Here is a 23,813-nt window from a genome sequence, read left to right as displayed (position 1 = left end):
TTCAAATCATCAAAATTAAATGAAATAAACATTTGAATGCATCAGTCTGTGTGCAATGAATACATATAATGTACAAGTTACACCTTTTGAATGCAATTACTGAAATAAATCAAGTTTTTCAAAATATTCTAATTTACTGGCTTTTACCTGTATGTAAAAGTATATATTTTTTCTATTTAAAAAAAACCCCAAAAAAATCCAAATGCTGCTAAATTTCCTTTAACGCTGACTTGTTTTCTAGTCCAGTTGCCAGTCGGGTGGCACACACGTGCAGAGTGGGCAATTACTGACGCAAAATTTGCATGTGCATGAAAAACGGCTCCCCAAACAAGTCACTCACAACTGGGAGTCGGTTCTCATCATTCACTTAAAAGAGCCGTTCAAAAGACTAGATTTGTTCGCGGGGGTCACGTCTCTAATATTTAGATCGCGACAAGAAGGAAAAGAAGGAAGGGGCTCACCTGGTCGCTCCTTGCCCGTTCCTTTGCTTTCTGCCAGCTTCTGTATTAAGCCGTCTACAGAGGTGTTCTCGATGTTCCTCACAAATTCAGTGTGAACCTGCAAAATTTACACAAAACTAAGTAAATTCAGTATTTAGTTTCCATAGTAAAAAACATAACCAGCACAGTAAACATATGCATTCTTTCCCAAACATTATATGAGGGCGCCCCATTTCCTTTAGAACAGATCCATCAATACTTTGCTTTTTTTTTAAATAAACAAACTAAAAAGCCTGATTCTATACAAGTCTCTGCTCTCTCTATCGCACATAATTATACTACATGGGGGCCTTGGCTCTAGACTTTGTGGATTATTTTGCCATTTAATTTATAACAAAACAAAAAAAATTGCATTCACTTATCAAAAGCTGTAAACTTTGGGTACACACCTAACAGTGTGTATGAATAAGGGTGCTGAAAAAAAAAATCGAATCACATTCCAATTGTGAAACCATTTAAAGAGGTAGTCACCTGAAATGGTTTTCACTTCACGGGTGTGTTTGAAGCTCATCGAGAGAATGCCAAGAGCGTGCAAAGCAGTAATCAGAGCAAAGAGTGGCTATTTTGAAGAAACTAGAATATAAAACATGTTTTCAGTTATTTTACCTTTTTTTGTTAAGTACATAACTCCACATGTGTTCATTCATAGTTTTGATGCCTTCAGTGACAATCTACAATGTAAATAGTCATGAAAATAAAGAAACCGCAGTGAATGAGGAGAAGGTGTGTCCAAACTATGTATATATATATGTAGGGATGATGTTTGATAAGAAATGATCGAGTTCGAGCCCATTATTGAATCCTCTTATCGAACCGATTCCTTATCGATTCTCTTATCGAATCCAGATAGGTTGTTGTATATGGAAAAAAACACAATATTTGGTTTAACAAAAGCTCACTTTTTTTCATAAGAAAAAAATAAAATAAAATAAAAAAATAAATATTGACTGTTACCCCCCAAAAAAATTAAATAAACAAATATTGACTGTTGTTACCCAAAGTATATTAAGTGGGATTTTTCAGAAAAACAAATATATACAGTAACACAAAAACAACCTGTCTCTGTGATCACGATAGGTGAAGAGCCATGCCTTGAGGCATTTTTTCCTGTCCATTATTTTTGCTGCTTGTGTGACATCACAGGAAATGACGTAGCTCAGTCTAATGACTGAGCTACGTCATTTCCTGTGATGTCCCACAGGGCATTTCTTGTGGGACGGGATTGGAATAAAGAACCAACTCTTTTTCTTTACTATAGTGGCCTCGATAACGGGAACCGGTTCACAAAAAGGGATTCGAGTCCATGGAATCGGTTCTTTTCTTATCGAAAAACCGGCAGAACCGGTTTCGAACATCATCCCTATATATATGTATATTGTTGCGTTTTGGACCAGTTGTTCCTCCCAGGGAATTCAAGTCACAAGTCGCTCCCAAGCTCTTTACGACACTTAAAGCTGAGTTGAAAAACCACCAGAGACAGAATAGGTATTTTGTAATATATTTGCAAAGCCTTGCATATATACATTGAGACCAGTCCAGCATAGAACATTCAATCGCTTCGCTAAAATGGTCTGCCCCCCCGAAAAACCCTCTCCCCTCTTAAGTCCCTGGCAGTCATGTCTCTCTAGCTAAAACAAATGCCCATTATCTCTCTTTATAACATTCCTCATTCAAGGTTAAGCACACAGTTTTGCAGACAACCAAAAGACCACAATTGGAAGAAAAACACTAGCTGTTTTGTAATATGATTATGAAATAAAAAGAAGTAACATTTAAATTCGGATATATGTAAATATCTGCCTCCGACAATATGTATATATTATTTAGGTTTATTTAATCAGAAAAACTTATGTCAAAACGACAGCAATTGCATGCACCCGAGCACAGCCGCACACGTCCTTGGTAGCAAAGATGGCACTCTTTATACACGACTCTGCCTTGTGGTACCCGTAGGACTCCCTACTTAGAGCGGTTTGTCTTTCACCGCAGTATGGCGTGGGAAAAGAAGGGAATTCAAGGGTTTAAGAGTGTGCGGTGCGATTGTGTTTTGTAATGGCGGACAGGGAGGGGCGGGGTTTGGCTGCTAATGCTCGCTCTGCGTGTAACTGATGCTGATTCGCCTCCACTTGATATTTCCATCCCTTTGGCCTGCAGGGCGACACACTGTCCTTTAAGGCGTCACCTTGAATCATTGTTGTCTGCACCCCCCCTCCCCAAGTGAGCGGTGTTTGTTTTGAATGTGCGTTTGTGCGGGGTTGGGGGCGGGGGGTCTATATGGCACGTATAGAAGTGTGTCGTGTCACCACACCACTTAGACGTGCGTGATACTGTAAGAGTGGCTGGGGCCATTAAAAACAAACACACAGAAGTAACACACACGCACACACACACCCCTCCACATCGCCCTGGGGGGTCCCGTGGAGAGGTGCATTAGCTGTGAGCGCCTCTGCAGCAGAGGATGTTAGACACTATGTGTGGCGAGGTGTGTGGGGGGGATGCATTGCTCACGCAAGCTGTCAGGTGCTGCTGCCATGAGGAGGGCACTAATGTCTTCAACCTGCGTGAACCAACACGCACGCACGCACACACGCGAGGACCCCCCACCCCTTGTCCTCCCCCACCAAGTGCGGCTTTTCTCTCCCTTCAAGGCATCCCCACTCCCACACACGAGCTCACTTACAAAAACAAACAGAGCACGCACACTGACAGATACACCTGCCCTGCTGCACGCACACACACACACACACACACACACACACACACACACACACACACACACACACACACACACACACACACACACACACACACACACACACACACACACAAACAGCACTTCTTTTCACTCTACCATGGAACCCTTTAAAAGGCATTTTCCCTCTTCAGGCGGCACACGTCTTCTCCTACCCCACCAACCTACTCCTCTTCCCCTCGCACCATTTTATTCTCCCCATCGTGACCAGAGAGCTGATAGTGGGTGAAAATGTACGTGTCACAACACGCGTTTGGTCCTTCTGCACCTCCGATCAGCAATGTGCACAACAATAACAGACAAATCATTAGGGACAGCTGCAGTACCACCCAGTAGAAGACAATATTTCTGCCTTTGCGAAGGGTGTAACAACACGAACAGGGACGGATTCAAGTTGCACCAGTGGCCCAAAGATGCGAAAGTGGCAAGAAATTGGACGAAATGTGTTCAAAATACGAGGCTGTGGGGAAAGCCGACGAAATGGTCAGTCGTTTGTTCCGCACACTTTGCCGACGAAAGCTATGCTACGACAGAGATGGCAAGAATGTGTGGATATCCTGCGACACTCAAAGCAGATGCTGACATCAACTCCAAAACTGGACAGATCAGCTTTCAGGAAAAGAGAGTGGATGAGGGTATGTCTACAGAATATATTAATTGATGAAAACGTTATTCATTACTCGCGGTTTTACGTAAATTATTATACATAAACTATGTTTACCAATAATTTAGCTTAAAAACATTATTTTTTTTCAATCATTCGAGTACATTCGGGTAGTCTTGTGTAATGCAGTATTTTGTGTCTATTTAGGTATGGTTAACCTGAGTGCTGAAATCGTGGAAAAATATATGTTCTTAGCGCGCCTGAAATGGGCTGTCTGCACTCTCAAAGTGCATGTTGTTGCCAAATGTATTTCATATGCTGTAAACTTAGTTCATAGTTGTTAGTTTCCTTTAATGCCAAACAAACACATACCAATCGTTGGTTAGAAGGCGATCGCCGAATTCGTCCTCGCTTTCTCCCGTGTCGCTGGCTGTCGTGTCGTTTTCGTCGGTTTCGCTTGCATACGGTTCAAACCGATATGGCTCAATAGCTTCAGTTTCTTCTTCAATTTCGTTTTCGCTACCTGCCTCCACACTACAACCATCCGTTTCAATACATGCGTAATCTGTTGAATCGCTTAAGCCGCTGAAATCCGAGTCTGAATCCGAGCTAATGTCGCTATAGCTTGCTGTTCTATGCGCCATGTTTGTTTGTATTGGCATCACTGTGTGACGTCACAGGAAAATGGACGGGTGTATATAACGATGGTTAAAATCAGGCACTTTGAAGCTTTTTTTAGGGATATTGCGTGATGGGTAAAATTTTGAAACAAACTTCGAAAAATAAAGTAAGCCACTGGGAACTGATTTTTAATGGTTTTAACCCTTCTGAAATTGTGATAATGTTCCCCTTTAAGACTATAAACGGAAAAGTGGTACACTTTTTTTTTTACTTTTAAAGGGGAACTGCACTTTTTTATTTTTTTCCCACAATCCTTCTGTAAAACGAGCACACATTTGTCTTTTTTATGCATTCTAACTACCCTATTTTCTGGATTATAGAGTGCACCGGTATATAAGCCACACCCACAAAATGTTGGAAGATAAAAATATTTTACATATATTAGCTGCATCGGACTATAAGCCGCAGATATTTACAGTACGTTGTGAAATGACTATTTACAAAGAAAGAATCCGTGAATCTTTGGCATACCTCAATTGTTTCTAAAGTTAAAGTTAAAAGTTAAAGTACCAATGATTGTCACACACACACTAGGTGTGGCGAGATTATTCTCTGCATTTGACCCATCACCCTTGATCACCCCCTGGGAGGTGAGGGGAGCAGTGGGCAGCAGCGGTGGCCGCGCCCGGGAATCATTTTGGTGATTTAACCCCCAATTCCAACCCTTGATGCTGAGTGCCAAGCAGGGAGGTAATGGGTCCCATTTTTTATAGTCTTTGGTATGACCCGGCCGGGATTTGAACTCACAACCTACCGATCTCAGGGCGGACACTCTAACCACTAGGCCACTGAGTAGGTATCTGTAACACGGCAGTAAAATGGCTGATCAAACAAAACAGAAGTCGTCGTCATGAACCCACTAGCTGCGGAAGCTAGCTCGCCAATCAGCTAAACAGACTCAATAACTCCACTGTGACATTTTGGTGAATTTACTGAGGAATTTGCGAAAATTAAACAATACAACAAAAATGTTATTGTAAGGTTAATAATGCTAACACAGACACTCGTAGACGTGTTAGCAAATTAGCTCATGCTAACGACGCTAGCGCCATTACATTACGGTAGCATGTACAAATATGCACGAAAACAGTCCTGCAGACATCACACATGGGACGGTTTAGTAAGTAAGAATAGTTTTAGTTATATTGTAAAACTTACAAACGTTGCTTGGAGCGATGAATGAAGAATCCATACAAGTAAAGACGCTATGGACGGCTTGAATAATGAACGGCACTACACAGAAGGACACTGCAGCACTTGCAGTGAGCGGATTTGTCCAAAAGATGGCAACATAGCGCAAACAATAAAACATTTTCCTAGTGTATTTGCTTGTTTTATTTTTTTTATTTTTTATTATGCTGTCAGCAAAGAAATATCCATAAATTAGCCACACCGTCTTATACGCCGCAGAGTTCAAAGTGTACGAAAAAAGCAGCGGCTTATAGTCGAGAATTTTACGGTAGTAAATAAATGCGATCAAAAGTCTGCTCACAATGGAGCCTATGAGAGTGGCTTTATTCCACCTATGAAGTGCTCTAAAAAACATTCAAAAGCCTCCCTAAGGTTTTATATACACGCTATAATTACAGTATGTATGTAATGTAGTAACAGGCACAATCATGATAACATGTACCGTAAATTCCGTACTATAAGCCGCTACTTTTTTTTCTACGCTTCGAACCCTGCAGCTTATAAAACGGTGCGGCTAATTTATGGATTTTCTTTGCCAAGCAAACACACTGATAAAGTGTGTTATTGTTTGTGCTATGGCGTCATCTTTTGGACGAGTTCGCTCACTGCAGGTATTCCTTTTAACCGGACGTAGAAGTCCTGTTCCGTCTTCAAGTCGTCCATAACGTTACTACAAATAAGGATTCTTCATTCATCACTCCAAGCAACGTTTATTAGTTTTACAATATAGCTAAAACAATTCTTACTTAATAAACCGTCCAATGTGTTAAAGTGTCTGTGTTGCAATGGCATTTTTTTGGTATTATTTCACTTTCACAAATTCACCAAAACGTCACTGTGGAGTTCTTGAGTCTGTTTAGCGGATTTGAGAGCTAGCTTCCGCAGCTAGTGGGTCCATGACGATTAATTCTGTTTTGTTTGATCAGCCATTTTACTGCCGTGTTACAGACACTGTTTGAAAAATAGTTAAGGTATGTAAATAAACATTTACAAAATCTTTTTGTGTAAATAACTCATTTTACAACGTATATATCTGCGGCTTAAAGTCCAGTTCGGTAAATATATGGAAAATATTTTTTCCTTCCAAAATTTTGTGGGTGCAGCTTATGGTCCGGACAATACGGTACATATTGTCAACAGCCTGACACCTTATGGCAGGGGTGTCCAAACTACCGGGTGTTTTCAAATTAATTGCAAATATCTTTCCGGCTTATAGCTGCAAATTTGCCGACATCTTGTGAACAACGCGAGTAATTTATTTGTGCTTTGAAGTAAATACAGCACAGCATTTACTTATATGTTAAAGTTAAAAAAGTTAAAGTACCAATGATTGTCTCACACACACACTAGGTGTGGCGAAATTATTCTCTGCATTTGACCCGTCACCTTTGATCACCCCCTGGGAGGTGAGGGGAGCAGTGAGCAGCAGCGGTGGCCGCGCCTGGGAATAATTTTTGGTGATTTAACCCCCAATTACAACCCTTGATGCTGAGTGTCAAGCAGGGAGGTAATGGGTCCCATTTTATAGTCTTTGGTATGACTCGGCCGGGGTTTGAACTCACAACCTACCGATCTCAGGGCGGACACTCTAACCAAGGCGTAGGGAACCTATGGCTCTAGAGCCAGATGTGGCTCTTTTGATGACTGCATCTGGCTCTCAGATAAATCTTAGCTGACATTGCTTTACATGATAAGTAATGAATAATTCCGCTGGTAATCACAGTGTTAAAAATAATGTTAAAAATATAAAACATTCTCATAGATTTTAATCCATTCATCCATTTTCTACCGCATCTGTTCAAGAAGTCACATTATTGGTAAGAAGTATTTTATTTATTATTGGTTAGCTCCGGAATAACAATGTTATTAAAAAGAATAAGAGACTTATTGTACTCTAAAAATGTTGGTATTACTTAAAAATGCACGCATTTAGTTGTATTCGGTGTTAAAAAATATTATATGGCTCTCACGGAAATACATTTTAAAATGTTTGGCTTTTATGGCTCTTTCAGCCAAAAAGGTTCCCGACCCCTGCAGTCTAACCACTAGGCCAGTGAGCATGGATATGACGCAATCCAAACAACTTTAATTACTCATGGCTCACAAAAAAAACACACATAACACAATTTGAATTTTGTGGATATTAGAAAAACATCCAAGCAACATAATAATCTAAATTACACCAATTTAGATTGGTGTATGCAATGGATGCATTGTAATCATCTATTACAATGCATGATGGGAAATAGAAAAATACTCTCCACACTTATCCATGTTTGGCACATTTTAGCTGCTTGACATTTCTGGTTGATTACAAAACTTTAAGGAAGTTATCACAGAAGTAAACAAGGTAGGAGTCAAACTTTCACATACTCTTAATATCCAATCATATTCATTGGTAATTATATATCCATTGTATTATTATAATGTGTACACACACACATATATATATATATATATATATATATATATATATATATATATATATACACCGTATTTTCCGCACCATAAGGCGCCCTGGGTTATAAGCCGCGCCTTCAATGAACGGCATATTTCAAAACTTTGTCCACCTATAAGCCGCCCCGTGTTGTAAGCCGCATCTAACTGCGCTAAAGGAATGTCAAAAAAACAGTCAGATAGGTCAGTCAAACTTTAATAATATATTAAAAACCAGCGTTCTAACAACTCTGTTCACTCCCAAAATGTACGCAAATGTGCAATCACAAACATAGTAAAATTCAAAATAGTGCAGAGCAATAGCAACATAATGTTGCTCGAACATTAATGTCACAACACACAAAATAAACATAACGCTCACTTTCTGAAGTTATTCTTCATTCATAAATCCCTCGAATTCTTCTCCTTCGGTGTCCGAATTGAAAAGTTGGGCGAATGTGGGATCCAAAATGGCCGGCTCCGTCTCGTCGAAGTAATCGGAGTCAGTGTCGCTGTTGTCCAGCAGTTCTGTGAATCCTGCCTTCCGGAAAGCTCGGACCACAGTTGTGACCGAAATATCTGCCAAGGCATTTACGATCCACTGGCAGATGTTGGCGTATGTCGTCTGGCGCTGTCTCCCTGTCTTGGTGAACGTCACGTGTGTTCGCCTTCTGTCATCCACTGTTCCCACGCAGTTAGCAGTCTAGCTTCGAATGCCCTGTTGACACCAATATCTAGCGGCTGGAGGTCTGTTGTCAATCCACCCGGAATGACGGCGAGTATTGAATTAAGCGCGTAAGCGTGTCTCTTAATGTGATGTTATGAGCTAGCAAATATAACAACTACACTACCCAGCATGCAACGATAGTGACGAGCATGCGCGGTAGCCCTGAGAAGCGTTGTATGCTGGCAGTTAGAATGTGGTTATGAGCACGCTGTGAGTAAACGTTGAGAACTCAGTTAACACGCCTCGTCTGCATTATTTATAATTAGACAGACAACACACTTAATAGGAGCCATTTTGGGGTCTTTACATAAACACACAAATGGAAATGAAACGTCACATATCCCAGCATGCACCGCGCGCTTCTTCTTCTTCTACGGGGAAAAAAGATGGCGGCTGTTTACCGTAGTTGCGAGACCTAAACTTTATGAAAATTAATATTAATATTAACCCATATATAAGGCGCACCGGATTATAAGGCGCACTGTCAGCTTTTGAGAAAATTTGTGGTTTTTAGGTGCGCCTTATAGTGCGGAAAATACGGTGTATATATATATATATATATATATATATATATATATATATATATATATATATATATATATATATATGTGTATGTGCCAAAATACGGTATATACATATATATATATATATGTGTATGTGCCATACATATTGTAACTTCACATGCAGTCGGTTTTCGGCCCCCGGCCAAATTTTTTTTAGCCTAATGCGGCCCCCAAGTCCAAAAGTTTGGACACCTTATGGCAGAGCTGGGCAAATATTTTGACTCGGGGGCCACATTGAGAGAAAAAATTTGCCTGTGGGGCCAATGTGTATAAATTATATATACACATTTAGCTGTAAAAATCTGCTGTACAGTGTGTGTGTGTGTGTTTGGGTCCCTTTTTTTCCAGGAACACTAATACCAAAAGCCACAATGTCCGATAGAGTTCTAAAAAAGTTATGACAGACCACCTCAAAAAAACGGAATGGAATTTTACAGTTTTTTACTGAATGGGAGATCCAAAATGTACATTAAAATACAGAAAGTGGGATTAATAATATTAACTATGAACAATAAAACAGTGAATATTAACAGCATATGAACATCGCTCCTCTTACTTCTCAGACCAGATATGAAAAAAATATGAATGAAAGGTAGAGATGTCCGATAATGGCTTTTTTGTCGATAAGTAAGTGGGGGTAGCGGGGGGTGTATTGTAGCGTCCCGGAAGAGTTACTGCTGCAAGGGGTTCTGGGTATTTGTTCTGTTGTGTTACGGTGCGGATGTTCTCCCGAAATGTGTTTTGTCATTCTTGTTTGGTGTGGGTTCACAGTGTGGCGCATATTTGTAACAGTGTTAAAGTTGTTAATACGGCCACCCTCAGTGTGACCTGTATGGCTGTTGACCAAGTATGCTTGCATTCACTTGTGTGTGTGTGTGTGTGTGTGTGTGTGTGTGTGTGTGTGTGTGTGTGTGTGTGTGTGTGTGTGTGTGTGTGTGTGTGTGTGTGTGTGTGTGTGTAAAAAGTCGTAGATATTATGTGACTGGGCCGGCACGCAAAGGCAGTGCCTTTAAGGTTTATTGGCGCTCTGTACTTCTCCCTACGTTCGTGTACAGCGGCGTTTTAAAAAGTCATAAATTTTACTTTTTGAAACCGATACCGATAATTTTGAAAACCGATACCGATAATTTCCGATACTACATTTTAAAGCATTAATCGGCCGATAATATCGGACTGCCGATATTATCGGTCATCTCTAGTTATTTATTACCCTAATGAAAGGGTAATAAACATATGATATATATTATCACTTTTATGCAGAAATGTGTAGTAAAAATTTGTTTCCGCATCTGTTCCTGACACATGCGTTTCGGGCTGGCAGCTTTCAATCAATGTTTATTTATATAGCCCTAAATCACAAGTGTCTCAAAGGGCTGCACAAGCCACAACAACATCCTCGGTACAAAACCCACATAAGGGCAAGGAAAAACTCACCCCAGTGAAAACAAACCCCACACACTCTGCTTTGTTCCTGGTCTGATTTGCTGTGACGTAGATTACCGTAATAACTCCTATAACTATAACTCTACATCAACGGCATAGCGGTGGAGAAAGTAAGCAGCACCAAGTTCCTGGGGGTGCAGATAACTGACAATACAACCTAGTCCCCACTTTTGCGTCGGATGAAAAGAGCACAGCTCCCTCCCCCCGTTCTCAGCACATTCTACAGAGGCACTATAGAGAGCCTGCTGACCAACAGCATCTCTGTCTGGACTGGAGCCTGCAGTGCCTCAGACTGGAAGTCTCTCCAGAGAGTGTTGAGGACGGCGGAAAAGATCACCAGGACTCCTCTTCCTCCTATCCAGGAGATCGCAAAAAGCCGCTGCCTGACCAGGGCTCAGAAAATCTGCAAAACTCCTCCCACCCCCACCAAGGACTGTTTTCACTGCTGAACTCTAGAAAGAGGTTCCACAGCCTCTGAAGCAGAACCTCCAGGTTCTGTAACAGCTTCTTCCCTCAAGCCGTAAGACTCTTGAACGCATCATAATTAAATTATCCTCTCAACTCCCCCCAAAATGGATTAACTCGCTGGAATAAAAAAGACAATATAACATACATACATAAACGTGGACGCATGTGAAAAAGTGCAATATATTTATCTGTGCAGTAATCTATTTATTCATTTATATATATTTATTTATTTTATATATACATATTTATATATTATTTATATACATTTATTTATTTATTTATACATGCACCTTATTGCTTTTTTATCCTGCACTACTATGAGCTTATGTAACGAAATTTCGTTCTTATCTGTGCTGTAAAGTTCAAATTTGAATGACAATAAAAAGGAAGTCTAAGTCTAAGTCTATAACAACCAAAAGTGCAGATATCAACCATTGAAATACTTTCTATAGTTCAAGACTTACGGTCATTTAAAAACAGCACTGCACATCATAATGGCGGTGACAGTTTTGATGTTAAAGGATTGCATTGTTATGGTATTGTTGTGTATTGTTTTGTTGGATTAATTAATACATTCATTAAAACACATATATATATATATAAAAATAAAAATAAAAATATAAATAAATAAATAAATAAAATAAATAAAAAATAAAATAATGGCGGCGACAGTTTTGATGTTAAAGGTCTAAAAAATTATGTAGAAGGCCCGGTGGGCCGGATTGAAAATCTTAATGGGCCGTATTTTGCCCAGGTCTGCCTTATGGGTATATTTGCACAATAGTCTACTTGCACTGCTGTCAGCATTGTATGACTTGTGGCCATTTTAAGGTTTACCATACTAATATTGTCACTTACTTACTACTAGAGGCCAACACAAAGAATTAGGAAAACATTAAGACTGCGCTGACATCAACATTGCGAGACGTGGCATTACGTTGTGTTATGAGATGCATCTGGTTCTTCCTTGGAGTGTAAATGTTTTCATCTACGCAGAAAGAAAGTTTATTTGTGCATGTAAACATGCCGTAGGATTTATGTGTCCGCTTGTCAGCACGCATGCCGCCGGGCGAGGTGACTCAGCACAATATTGCGCACCCTCTGCCCATGCGAGAGCGGCGTTCTCTCTCGTAACCTAAACATTTATCGGCAAACCACAATGACCGCTTGTGATTTCCTGGCTCTGAGAGAGAAATGCAGAGCTGGTCGTCGAGCGCTGCTTTTTTTTAAAAACCGGGCTGGGCCGCCGGCCTCCTTCACAAAATAACACAGGAAGTGCGGCGCTAAATAACCTGCGGTGGCCTGTCGCTGCTCATTCCTTCCGACCGGCCGCGTCAGCTGCAGGCGGGAAAGGGAGGCGGTCACTCCGTGGAGTTGAGCGCCCCCTGACGGGCGACAGGCGAAGTGCAGCATCGTCACCTTGGTCTTGTTTGCTGATTATCATTGCTGTTAACGAAGTTCTGATGCGTGAAACATGTCTAGCTGCCAGTCCTGAAGCGTGACGGAGGTGTTTGAGACCAACGGGGAGTTTGGATCAGTTTTTAATTGTTGCTCGTAAAAGGCTGAGTTGAGCATTTCCTGCGTCTCAGTTAAACGATTAGCGAGATCAAAGCCGACACTAATTGATATGACACCCAGTGAACCCAGTCAGCACGCCCCCCCCCCGGGTCAACACCTTACTCTGCAAGATGGAATGTTCCAGACCATATAAGAGTGTGTGTGTGTGTGTGTGTGTGTGTACTCACCTCCCCTATTTGAACGTGTGTTTCGTCGACGGATTGCGAATACGACTGGATGATCTCCCTCATGTGGAGAATGTGGCTTTCTTCAATGTCTTGGAACCTCTGTTGGTTGTACAAAAACACGAACACATCATTATTTGTTGCTGACAAATAAAAAATGGAATTAATCACACACATCTGGGTGGTCTTTCGTCGTCCTGCTCGCCGCAAAATGTGTTTTACTTTTCATGTTTAAGTGAAACTAATTGGATCTTGACTTGTGTGGTAATCTTCAGAGGGCACAAGCACATAGGAAATGATAAACTGGAGATGGAGGTCATGAAAATGGATTAGACTTAAACTTTATTGATCTACAAGGGAAATTGTTGCACACAGTAGCTCAGTTACAAAGGATGGAAAGGATAATGCAGGTATAAAGTAGACTAAAAATGTACCGTAGTAGCAATATAACATATATGTAATATTGACATATTATATATACAGTATATAATATATACTGATATATTATATTATTATAATATATTATAGTTTTATATAGAGATGTCCGATAATATCGGCCTGCCGATAAATGCGTTAAAATGTAATATCGGAAATTATCGGTATCGTTTTTTTTATTATCGGTATCGTTTAATTTTTTTTTTTTTTTTTTTTTTTAATTAAATCAACATAAAAAACACAAGATACACTTACAATTAGTACACCAACCCAAAAAAACTCCCTCCCCCATTCACACAAAAGGGTTGTTTCTTTCTGTTATTAATATTCTGGTTCCTACATTATATATCAATATATATCAATACAGTCTGCAAGGGATACAGTCCGTAAGTGCGTGCTGCTGGTCCACTAATAATACTAACCTTTAACAGTTCATTTTACCAATTTTCATTAATTACTAGTTTCTATGTAACTGTTTTTATATTGTTTTACTTTCCTTTTTTTTCAAGAAAATGTTTTTAATTTATTTATCTTAATTTATTAATTGTTTTAAAAAGTACCTTATCTTCACCATACCTGGTTGTCCAAATTAGGCATAATAATGTGTTAATTCCACGACTGCATATATCGGTTGATATCGGTATCGGTTGATATCGGTATCGGTAATTAAAGAGTTGGATAATATCGGAATATCGGATATCGGCAAAAAGCCATTATCGGACATCCCTAGTTTTATATAATATATACAATATATAACAAAATTAGAGATCGACCGTTTATCACCGCGGATATTTGGCATTTTGCCATATATGCCTTTTTATATCGGTATCAGCCAGAACAACATCAACAGATACAATAAATACAAATATAATACTAGTATTTAAAATAAATAACTAGTGAAGTTGATAGTAATAACCACTGCTCAACAAGCACCAGCCTGTGTGCCCTGCATGAGAAAGTTACGTTTTTGCTAAAGCACAATTACGATTAAAAAATACCCTCATTGTCAGTAATTCTCCCTAAATAGGTTTTGATATCTAACAAGGCATTTGAGTTCTTCTAAAAATTATTCCACGGTCTGCTTTCACTGCGGTGCTCGTACGAGCACGACCCCATTCCTCTTCTACCTGCAGTGCTAGTCGCCAATAGTCCGTCTCCTCTGTTACAAACTTTCCATTTTTGCCGGGAAATCCCGTTTTTGTCCTTCTTCTCTGGCGTCTACCGGGTCCTGTTTTGTTTGTTTTTCGCTACTGCAAAGATGGATTCCACAACACTCACACCTTCTCATACTTTCTGTTAAAAAGAAATGTCAGCCAGCTTGAAAAATGACTCAAATATAAGCTTTGTGGAGGAGCCAAAATTTTTTTTTATTGAAATGTTTGTATTAATTTACGGTTTCTCACAAGGAAAACTCACAATTTAAATCCATAAACTGCTATACAATTGTGTATATGGCAAGGGTTTGTGATTTTATTGTGAAACCCCATATTTTTAAAAAAATTTTCTGGGAGATTTCCCATATTTTGAAATGCAAATGTTGATGTTCCTCTTAGACACACGTAATAAAGGTGTGTGCTAAATTACCCACAACATTAGCGCCGCAAAAAACAATATGTCGCCAATTGTCCTACATTTCCTTAATAAAAATTATCCCGCCGTTATTGACATATGCTATTCATGTTTAAATAACTTTTACTAATATCGGCTCCAAACATCGGTTATACTTGACTACTTATTGTCAGAATAATTGTATCGAAGTTATCACAAAACTTTGTGTTGCCATGAGTTCCCGGCGAGAAGACAAAAGCTGTCTTTGATCCTACAAAGAAGAAGGCTTGTAAAACTCCACTGAGTAGGACGGGAAGCAACATGAAGGTGTTCTGTTTCTTTGATGTATTGTAATCCACAGAAAGATTTTGTCTTGACCCGAGAGCAACAAAGCGGAGAGGAAGCAGGACCTGACTCCCCTTCAGGGAACTTTTCTTTTAACTGTTTTACGACCTTTTCTTTCAACTTTTTGTAATCAAAGGCGATGGCTGTTTACGACCCAGGTCCCTTAGAAACAGCTATTGCCATGTAATCAGGGAAAGTCCAAATAAAAGAGGAGGCGCACAATCTTTCGTCAGAGCGTGGTGACACTGTACAAGGGTACAGGTGTACGCGTTTCTCTTCATTGAGCCAAATTTAATTTTGTCTCTGTTTGATTCCTTGCTTCTTGTCTTGTTTAATAGATGTCATCAGTGTTTGAACCTGACACTTATAATCGTAATCGTAATAATCGGCCCTGAAAAAAACATGTGGGTCGATCTCTAAAATGGATGCAAACACACGAATATAAAGACAACATTCCTTCTGGAAGTAATTGGAATAGAAATAATCCGTTCCAGAGTGAAGTTATTATCCTCATACAATCTAAGGTTCTACTGTATTCCCCAACATACTCCCTAAAACAAAAGACATGGCAGTAAAAGAGGAAGTTCATACCTGTGCAGTTTCCGCCATCTTCTGTTCAAACTCAGACTTGGCTACGGCGTATTTCTCCACGTAGGACTTGTAGGTCTCTGTGGCTTTTTTGGCTTTGATTCCCGCCTGTAAGAAAGAAACAGTGTTCTTCTAAATCAGGGGTGTGGAAAAATTTAAGCATGCGGGGGCCATTTTAATAGTTTTAATTTTCAAACTATAACAAAATATATGTTTTTTTTTTTTTTTTTTGTTACGTTTAGGGCTCCCGGGGACCATAAAGGGTCTAAGTCATTAAAATGTTAAAAACAAGTCAAATTATTATTTTTATTTTTTATTTAACGCTTACAGTAAATCTCTACAGTATATCAACTTCAGGTTGATATAAAGTAAAAAAAACAAACAAAAAGGTTTTATGCCTTTTCTGTCAAAGACAAAACTGAAACATGCAGTATTTAAAGTAATACATTTTTATTATTATTTTTTTTAACTTTCAACACTTAAGTTATGAAATCAACTTCAGATATAGCTGTCGATTTTACGTTTGAACTATTATTTTGTTTGTTTTATGCTCTTTTGTCAAAGAAAACAATGTTTTTGTATGGCAACCACACAATATATGCAATATTTTCCACATAAAACATTTTAAAGTGAAATATTTCAAATAATTGGAGCCTTGAATAGGACAATAATTCATTATATCATTGATTTTTTTTTTTGAGCAATGGCAAAAAAATAAAAATAAAGATACACAAAAGAAAACAAACAGCCTGCATAGCAGCTTTGGCGGGCCGGTAAACAATAAGCTGTGGGCCGCAAATGGCCCCCGGGCCGCACTTTGGACACCACTGCTCTAAATAAAAGATTTAACCCAGATAGGTATTACGTTAAGTAAGTTGAACAGAATCTTTGGGAATAAATAGAATTCTATGGAAGATTTACCATAAAAGTGGGTCCAGTGGACACCCGCCTACATTAAGCAATGACCCCCATGCTTATTTATAAATGTATTTTATTGGCTTTAGATGGAGAAAAAAAAGAAGCTTTTATGGTCATTTAAATATAAAGTGGCTTGATGGCACTATCTGCAGGGGAAAATGAGTGACGCATCAATGAATCCAGGAGAGGGCGCTGTCTCACAAGTCAATTCACTTAACATTTTCCAGCAGGGAGGAGCTTTGACAAGACCTAATGTTGTGCAACTAGGACATTTTGTGAGGACAATACTGTGCACGAGAGTCCTGATTGGATATTCCATCCATTTTCTACCGCTTGTCCCTTTTTGGGGTCAAGCCTATCTCAGCTGCATTCGGGCAGAAGGCGGTGTACACCCTGGACAAGTCGCCACCTCATCACAGGGCCAACACAAATAGAGAGACAACATTCACACACTAGGGCCAATTTTTAGTGTTGCCAATCAACCTATCCCCAGGTGCATGTTTTTGGCGGTGGGAGGAAGCCGGAGTACCTGGAGGGAACCCACGCAGTCATGGTGAGAACATGCAAACTCCACACAGAAAGATGATATTGATATCAAATATGGGCCTAATATCATCAAAAAACAAGTACCGTATTTTTCGGACTATAAGTCGCAGTTTTTTTCATAGTTTGGCCGGCTCCAGTGCGATTTATATATGTTTTTTTCCTTCTTTATTATGCATTTTCAGCAGGTGCGACTTATACTCCGGTGCGACTTATACTCCGAAAAATACGGTATTTGATTATATTGGCTTGCAAATAAAATGTCTGATACAGGCAGTCCTGCAGTGTTTTTATAATCTAAATGTCCTCTGATAAGCACACAAGGTTTTCTTCTATTTCAGTCAAGTCATTTACAAAAGGTAAACATGCTAGCAGCTACACAACAGCTAAGCACACAATAGCACACAAGCTAGACATACGTAATAAGTGTCCTTAATTAATTTCTTTCTTTCGTTTAGTTTATTTCGAACATGAACACACTTACAGTATAATACATCACACAATTTCATATCATTTCACTTTACATCATGTCCGAAAAGGAGTAGGAAGAAGCAAAGCTTATTTTAATCCTACCCCTTCCCACTTCAGAGCGTTTACAATTATATAGAATCATTTACTGACCTTTTTATATAATAAAATAACATCTGTGAATTAGTATACACAACAGTTTTGTAATATATAATTAATTAATTCAGTCATTATTAACATACTGAGATGAAGAATATCTTACTTTCAATAAGGTTGAAAGTATTTCTCATAATTCTTCTTTGTTCTTTGCACTATTATTTTGAACAACCTCTTAAACTGGATCATATCAGTACAATGTTTAACTTCTTTACTTAATCCATTCCATAATTTAATTCCACATACTGATATGCTAAAGGTTCTAAGTGTTGTACGTGCGTACAAATGTTTTAAATTATTTTTTCCCTTAGGTTATATTTCTCCTCTTTAGTTGAGAATAATTGTTGTACATTCTTTGGTAGCAGGTTGTAGTTTGCTTTGTACATCATTTTAGCTGTTTGCAATTTTACCAAATCACCGAACTTTAATATTTTTGGCCTTATAAATAAAGGGTTTGTATGTTCTCTATATCCAACATTATGTATTATTCTAACTAATCTTTTTTGTAACACGGTTAACGAATGTAGCGCACATTTGTAGTTATTTCCCCATATTTCTACACAATAACTCAGATATGGTAACACTAGCGAGCAGTAGAGAATATGAAGTGATTTTTGGCCCAGGACGTATTTTGCTTTATTCATTATTGAACTGTTTTTTGCCACCTTATGTTGTATGTTTTGTATATGAGATTTCCAGTTCATTTGATCATCTATTAATACTCCCAAAAATCTTGTTTCTTTTACCCTTTCAATGTCTACTCCGTCTATTTGTATTTGTGTATGGTGCTCTTTTCTAATGTTACCAAATAGCATTATTTTAGTTTTACTGAGATTCAAAGATAGTCTGTTTTTGTTAAACCATCTTTTTAATTTGTTCATTTCTTCTGTTATTATTTGTATTATCTTCTGTGTGTTCTCTCCTGAACAGAAAGCAGTTGTGTCGTCTGCACATAAAACTAACTTTAAGTCCTTTGTAACTTTACAAATGCCGTTTATATAAAGATTAAACAATCTTGGTCCCAGTATTGATCCCTGGGGTACACCACAAGATATATCTCGCCGTGTTGACATATTTTCACCAATTTTCACTTATTGCTTCCTGTTGGTTAAATAGCAGGGCAGCACGGTGGAGGAGGGGTTAGTGCGTCTGCCTCACAATACGAAGGTCCTGAGTAGTCGTGAGTTCAATCCCGGCCTCGGGATCTTTCTGTGTGGAGTTTGCATGTTCTCCCCGTGACTGCGTGGGTTCCCTCCGGGTACTCCGGCTTCCTCCCACCTCCAAAGACATGCACCTGGGGATAGGTTGATTGGCAACACTAAATTGGCCCTAGTGTGTGAATGTGAGTGTGAATGTTGTCTGTCTATCTGTGTTGGCCCTGCGATGAGGTGGCGACTTGTCCAGGGTGTACCCCGCCTTCCGCCCGATTGTAGCTGAGATAGGCTCCAGCAACCCCCGCGACCCCGAAGGGAATAAGCGGTAGAAAATGAATGGATGGATGGATGGATGGTTAAATAGCTTCTTACCCAGTTCAAGACCAAACCTCTGATGCCATATCGTTCTAATTTCCGTATTAAAATATCATGATTAATTGTGTCAAATGCTTTTGTTAAGTCCATGAATACTGCGGCCGCACATTCTTTACCATCTATTGCTTTGGCTTTATCAAACCTTATATAACATTAAACACTACAAAATAAAAGTATGCATGAATCCTGCTGATATCAATATCGGTTTCAGCTAATACTCAAGGCTCAAATATTGGTATTGGAAGTGTAAAAGTTGTATCGGGACACTCCTAATACTGTATGCCTGTTAGTGGGTTTGTAATGTGTAAAACTGTGTTTAGTAACTGTACAATGTATATTATAAAGGTTTATTCAAATGTATACATTATAAGTATCACAGTTTGCGGTCACAGGGCATACTTGGCATGTTGGTTCCTAGAGCCAACACAAGTCTCTGTAAAAAAAAAAAAAAAAACCTTCAGATTTGCTGCTCCATGGAATGGTCACGGAATGAATTACAAAAGGATCCGAGGCTACCTGAACTGATCACTTTGGGGGGATTTCAGGCCATTTTAAAAGAAGAGTCTGTTTCTATTGGGCACTGTACTTGTTTTTAAACTTGATTTTATTAAAACATTTTATTGTTTTACCTATTGCGTGTTTTTATTGTTAGTAATTTGTGCTTTTAAGTATAGTGTGTGACTGCTACTGTTTTTTGTTGTTCTATGTATTTATGAAACCTGTTTTTTCTGCCTTCTTGGCCAGGTTGCTCTTGCAAAAGAGATTTTAATGTCAATTAGTTTTTACCTGGTTGAATAAAGGAAAATTAATGAAATCACAAATGGGCATTTTAAGGACTTTATATGTGTGGGTCTATTGTTTGCGTTTTTTCCCCCAAAGGCTTTTACCCCATGAATAAATAGCACAGATGTAATGTAATCTAAATATAACCATTACATACATACCGTAAATATGTATAGTAGGGGTGTAAATACTTGGTCACCTAACGATTCGGTCCGATTCTGATTCCTGGGGTTGACGATTCAATTCAGAATCGATTCACGATTCAACACGATTCTCCCAATGTATTATTTATAATAGTTATAATCCATCCATCCATCCATTTTCTACCGCTTATTCCCTTCGGGGTCACGGGGGGCGCTGGAGCCTATCTCAGCTACAATCGGGCGGAAGGCGGCGTACACTCTGGACAAGTCGCCACCTCATCGCAGGGCCATTTATAATGACACTTTCAAAACAGGTTAGAAAAGCTCCTTTTGGTTGCATGGATATGGCCTAAAAACTTGTTTTTAAAATTGATTCTGATAATACCGTATTTTTCAGAGTATAAGTCGCACCTGCCGAAAATGCATAATAAAAAAAGAAAAAAACATATATAAGTCGCACTGGAGCTCGGCCAAACTATGAAAAAAACTGCGACTTATAGTCCGAAAAATACGGTAATACATTTTTGTATTGATTTTTAGTAAAATTATGAATCGATTTATATTAAGGATGAATAAAAATTTCGATTCAGGTGTAAATAAATTTTTTTGAGCACCACTAATGTACGATACATGTACTAGGGGTGTCAAAAAATATATAACTGGAATGATTCTTAATCGATTCAAAGAAATCAAAAATCAAAGTTCCAACAGTCTGTCCTGTCCAGCCACTTTATCAAATGCTTGGGTAGAATTTTATCAAACAAATCCAGTTTTCTTTAAAGTAATATAGAAATTGATCAGAGCTGTTTATCTATTTTATGGAGGAATATAGTTAATCATAGAACTGACATCCAATGTTATTAGAAAATTATTGATTTTGAGTCCAGAATCGTTTTGAATCCAGAATCGATTCTGAATCGAATCGTTATCCCCAAGAATCGAATCCAATTGAATTGTGTGGTGCCCAAACATTCACAGCCCTATCAATCAATCAATCAATGTTTACTTATATAGCCCTAAATCACGAGTGTCTCAAAGGGCTGCACAAGCCACAACGACATCCTCGGCTCAGATCCCACATCAGGGCCCCTAATATGTATGTTTGATGTATACCAATGTACATAAAAAATAGAATTGTTGGCTTTGTGAACAGAACTATGCTTCATTGCACCAGCACACAAAAAATAATTTCATGATAAAACGGACATGACTATTCCCGTGACATCACACTTTGACACCAATTTGTTGAATTTTGTGCCAAAAATCTATTTAAAAAATCTTGTCATAGTCAACTTTAGAGTAGAGATGTCCGATAATGGCTTTTTTGCCGATATCCGATATTTTGATATTGTCCAACTCTTAATTACCGATTCCGATATCAACCGATACAGTCGTGGAATTAACACATTATTATGCCTAATTTTGTTGTGATGCCCCGCTGGATGCATTAAACCAGTGTTTTTCAACCTTTTTTGAGCCAAGGCACATTTTTGTCATTGAAAAAATCCTGAGGCACACCACAAGCAGTAATCCTTAAAAAAATGAAACTCAGTAGCCGATATTGACAATAAAAAGTCGTTCTCACAATTGTTGGGTATGAATTTAAAGCATAACCAAGCATGCATCACTACAGCTCTTGTCTCAAAGTCGGTGTACTGTCACCACCTGTCACATCACACCGTGACTTGTTTTGAGTTTTTTGCTGTTGTCCTGTGTGTAGTGTAAAGTCCTTGTCTTGCGCTCCTATTTTGGTGTTTTTTCCTGTTTTGTTGGTATTTTCCTGTAGCAGTTTCGTGTTTTCCTTGAGTGCTATTCCCCGCACCTGTTTTGTTTTTAGCAATCAAGACTATTTAAGTTGTGCGGACACATTCCTTCTCTGTGGGGACATTGTTGATTGTCATGTCATGTACGGACGTACTTTGTGGACGCCGTCTCTGCTCCACACGCTGTAAGTCTTTGCTGTCGTCCAGCATTCTGTGTTTTGTTTACTTTGCAACCAGTTCAGTTTTAGCTTCGTTTTGCATAGCCTTCCCTAAGCTTCAATGCCTTTTCTTAGCGGCACTCGCATATTGTGATCTCGACAAAGCAATTGGCTACCTGCTGCCACCTACTGATATGGAAGAGTATTACACGGTTACTCTGCCGAGCTCTAGACAGCACAGACACCCCAAAACGGCACATTATTTACGGATTATAATTACTTCTGTGCAAAAAATATTTTTAACCCAATTAGGTGAAATTATATAATCTCCCATGGCACACCAGATTGTATTTCACGGCACACTAGTCACAGTGGTTGAAAAACACTGCATTAAACAATGTAACAAGGTTTTCCAAAATAAATCAACTCAAGTTATGGAAAAAAATGCCAACATGGCACTGCCATATTTATTATTGAAGTCACTAAGTGCATTTTTTTTTTTAACATGCCTCAAAACAGCAGCTTGGAATTTGGGACCTGAGAGAGCATGAGGAGGTTGAGGTGGGCGGGGTTTGGGGGGCGGTGTTGAGGTGGGGGGTTAGGGGGAAGCGGGGGAGGGGGGGAGGGGGTGTATATTGTAGCGTCCCGGAAGAGTTAGTGCTGCAAGGTGTTCTGGGTATTTGTTCTGTTGTGTTACGGTGCGCATGTTCTCCCGAAATATGTTTGTCATTCTTGTTTGGTGTGGGTTCACAGTGTGGCGCATATTTGTAACAGTGTTAAAGTTGTTTGTACAGCCACCCTCAGTGTGACCGGTATGGCTGTTGACCAAGTATGCTTGCATTCACATGTGTGTGTGAAAAGCTGCAGATATTATGTGATTGGGCCGGCACGCAAAGGCAGTGCCTTTAAGGTTTATTGCCGCTCTGTACTTCTCCCTACGTCCGTGTACAGAGCGGCATTTTTAAAAATTCACAAATTCTACTTTTTGAAACCGATACCGATAATTTTAAAACCGATACCGATAATTTCCGATATTACATTTTAAAGCATTTATCGGCCGATAATATCGGCAATCCGATATTATCGGACATCTGTACTTTAGAGTGTAATGGACTATTTAAATATATATGACCAAAGTTTAGTGTTTGTATCACCCACACCTTGTCCACGTCCCTCTGGGTGGCTCCTTCCTTACGGAGGCGCTCCTGCTCCACAGTTTTGGCGTTGTAGTTCTCCTTGGACTTCTGCAGGGCTTGAGAGGTGGCCTGGATGTTCTGTACGGCCTCCAAGGTGGACGCCACCTCCTCTTTCGTCTTGACGACACAGGTA

At 39.2% G+C, this 23,813-nt stretch overlaps 1 protein-coding gene across 7 annotated transcripts in view; it reads right to left on the bottom strand.

The window, feature by feature from the left end:
- The window catches only part of fcho2 (FCH and mu domain containing endocytic adaptor 2), a 195,596-nt gene that overhangs the window by 120,779 nt on the left and 51,004 nt on the right, over window positions 1-23,813 (bottom strand). For all 7 annotated transcript variants that reach the window (XM_072914142.1, XM_072914143.1, XM_072914144.1 and 4 more), the window contains exons 5-8: window positions 23,645-23,797; window positions 16,027-16,131; window positions 13,111-13,209; window positions 462-558 (exon numbers count right to left, since the gene is read on the bottom strand). In XM_072914142.1, coding sequence (XP_072770243.1) covers window positions 462-558; window positions 13,111-13,209; window positions 16,027-16,131; window positions 23,645-23,797 — 454 coding nt within the window. The remainder of the gene's footprint in view (window positions 1-461; window positions 559-13,110; window positions 13,210-16,026; window positions 16,132-23,644; window positions 23,798-23,813) is intronic.

Source organism: Nerophis lumbriciformis, linkage group LG11, assembly GCF_033978685.3.
Source record: "Nerophis lumbriciformis linkage group LG11, RoL_Nlum_v2.1, whole genome shotgun sequence".
In the NCBI taxonomy this organism is placed as follows: Eukaryota; Metazoa; Chordata; class Actinopteri; order Syngnathiformes; family Syngnathidae; genus Nerophis; species Nerophis lumbriciformis.
Note: the sequence above shows the minus strand (reverse complement) of the source record. Positions and strands in the feature narration are given on the sequence as shown.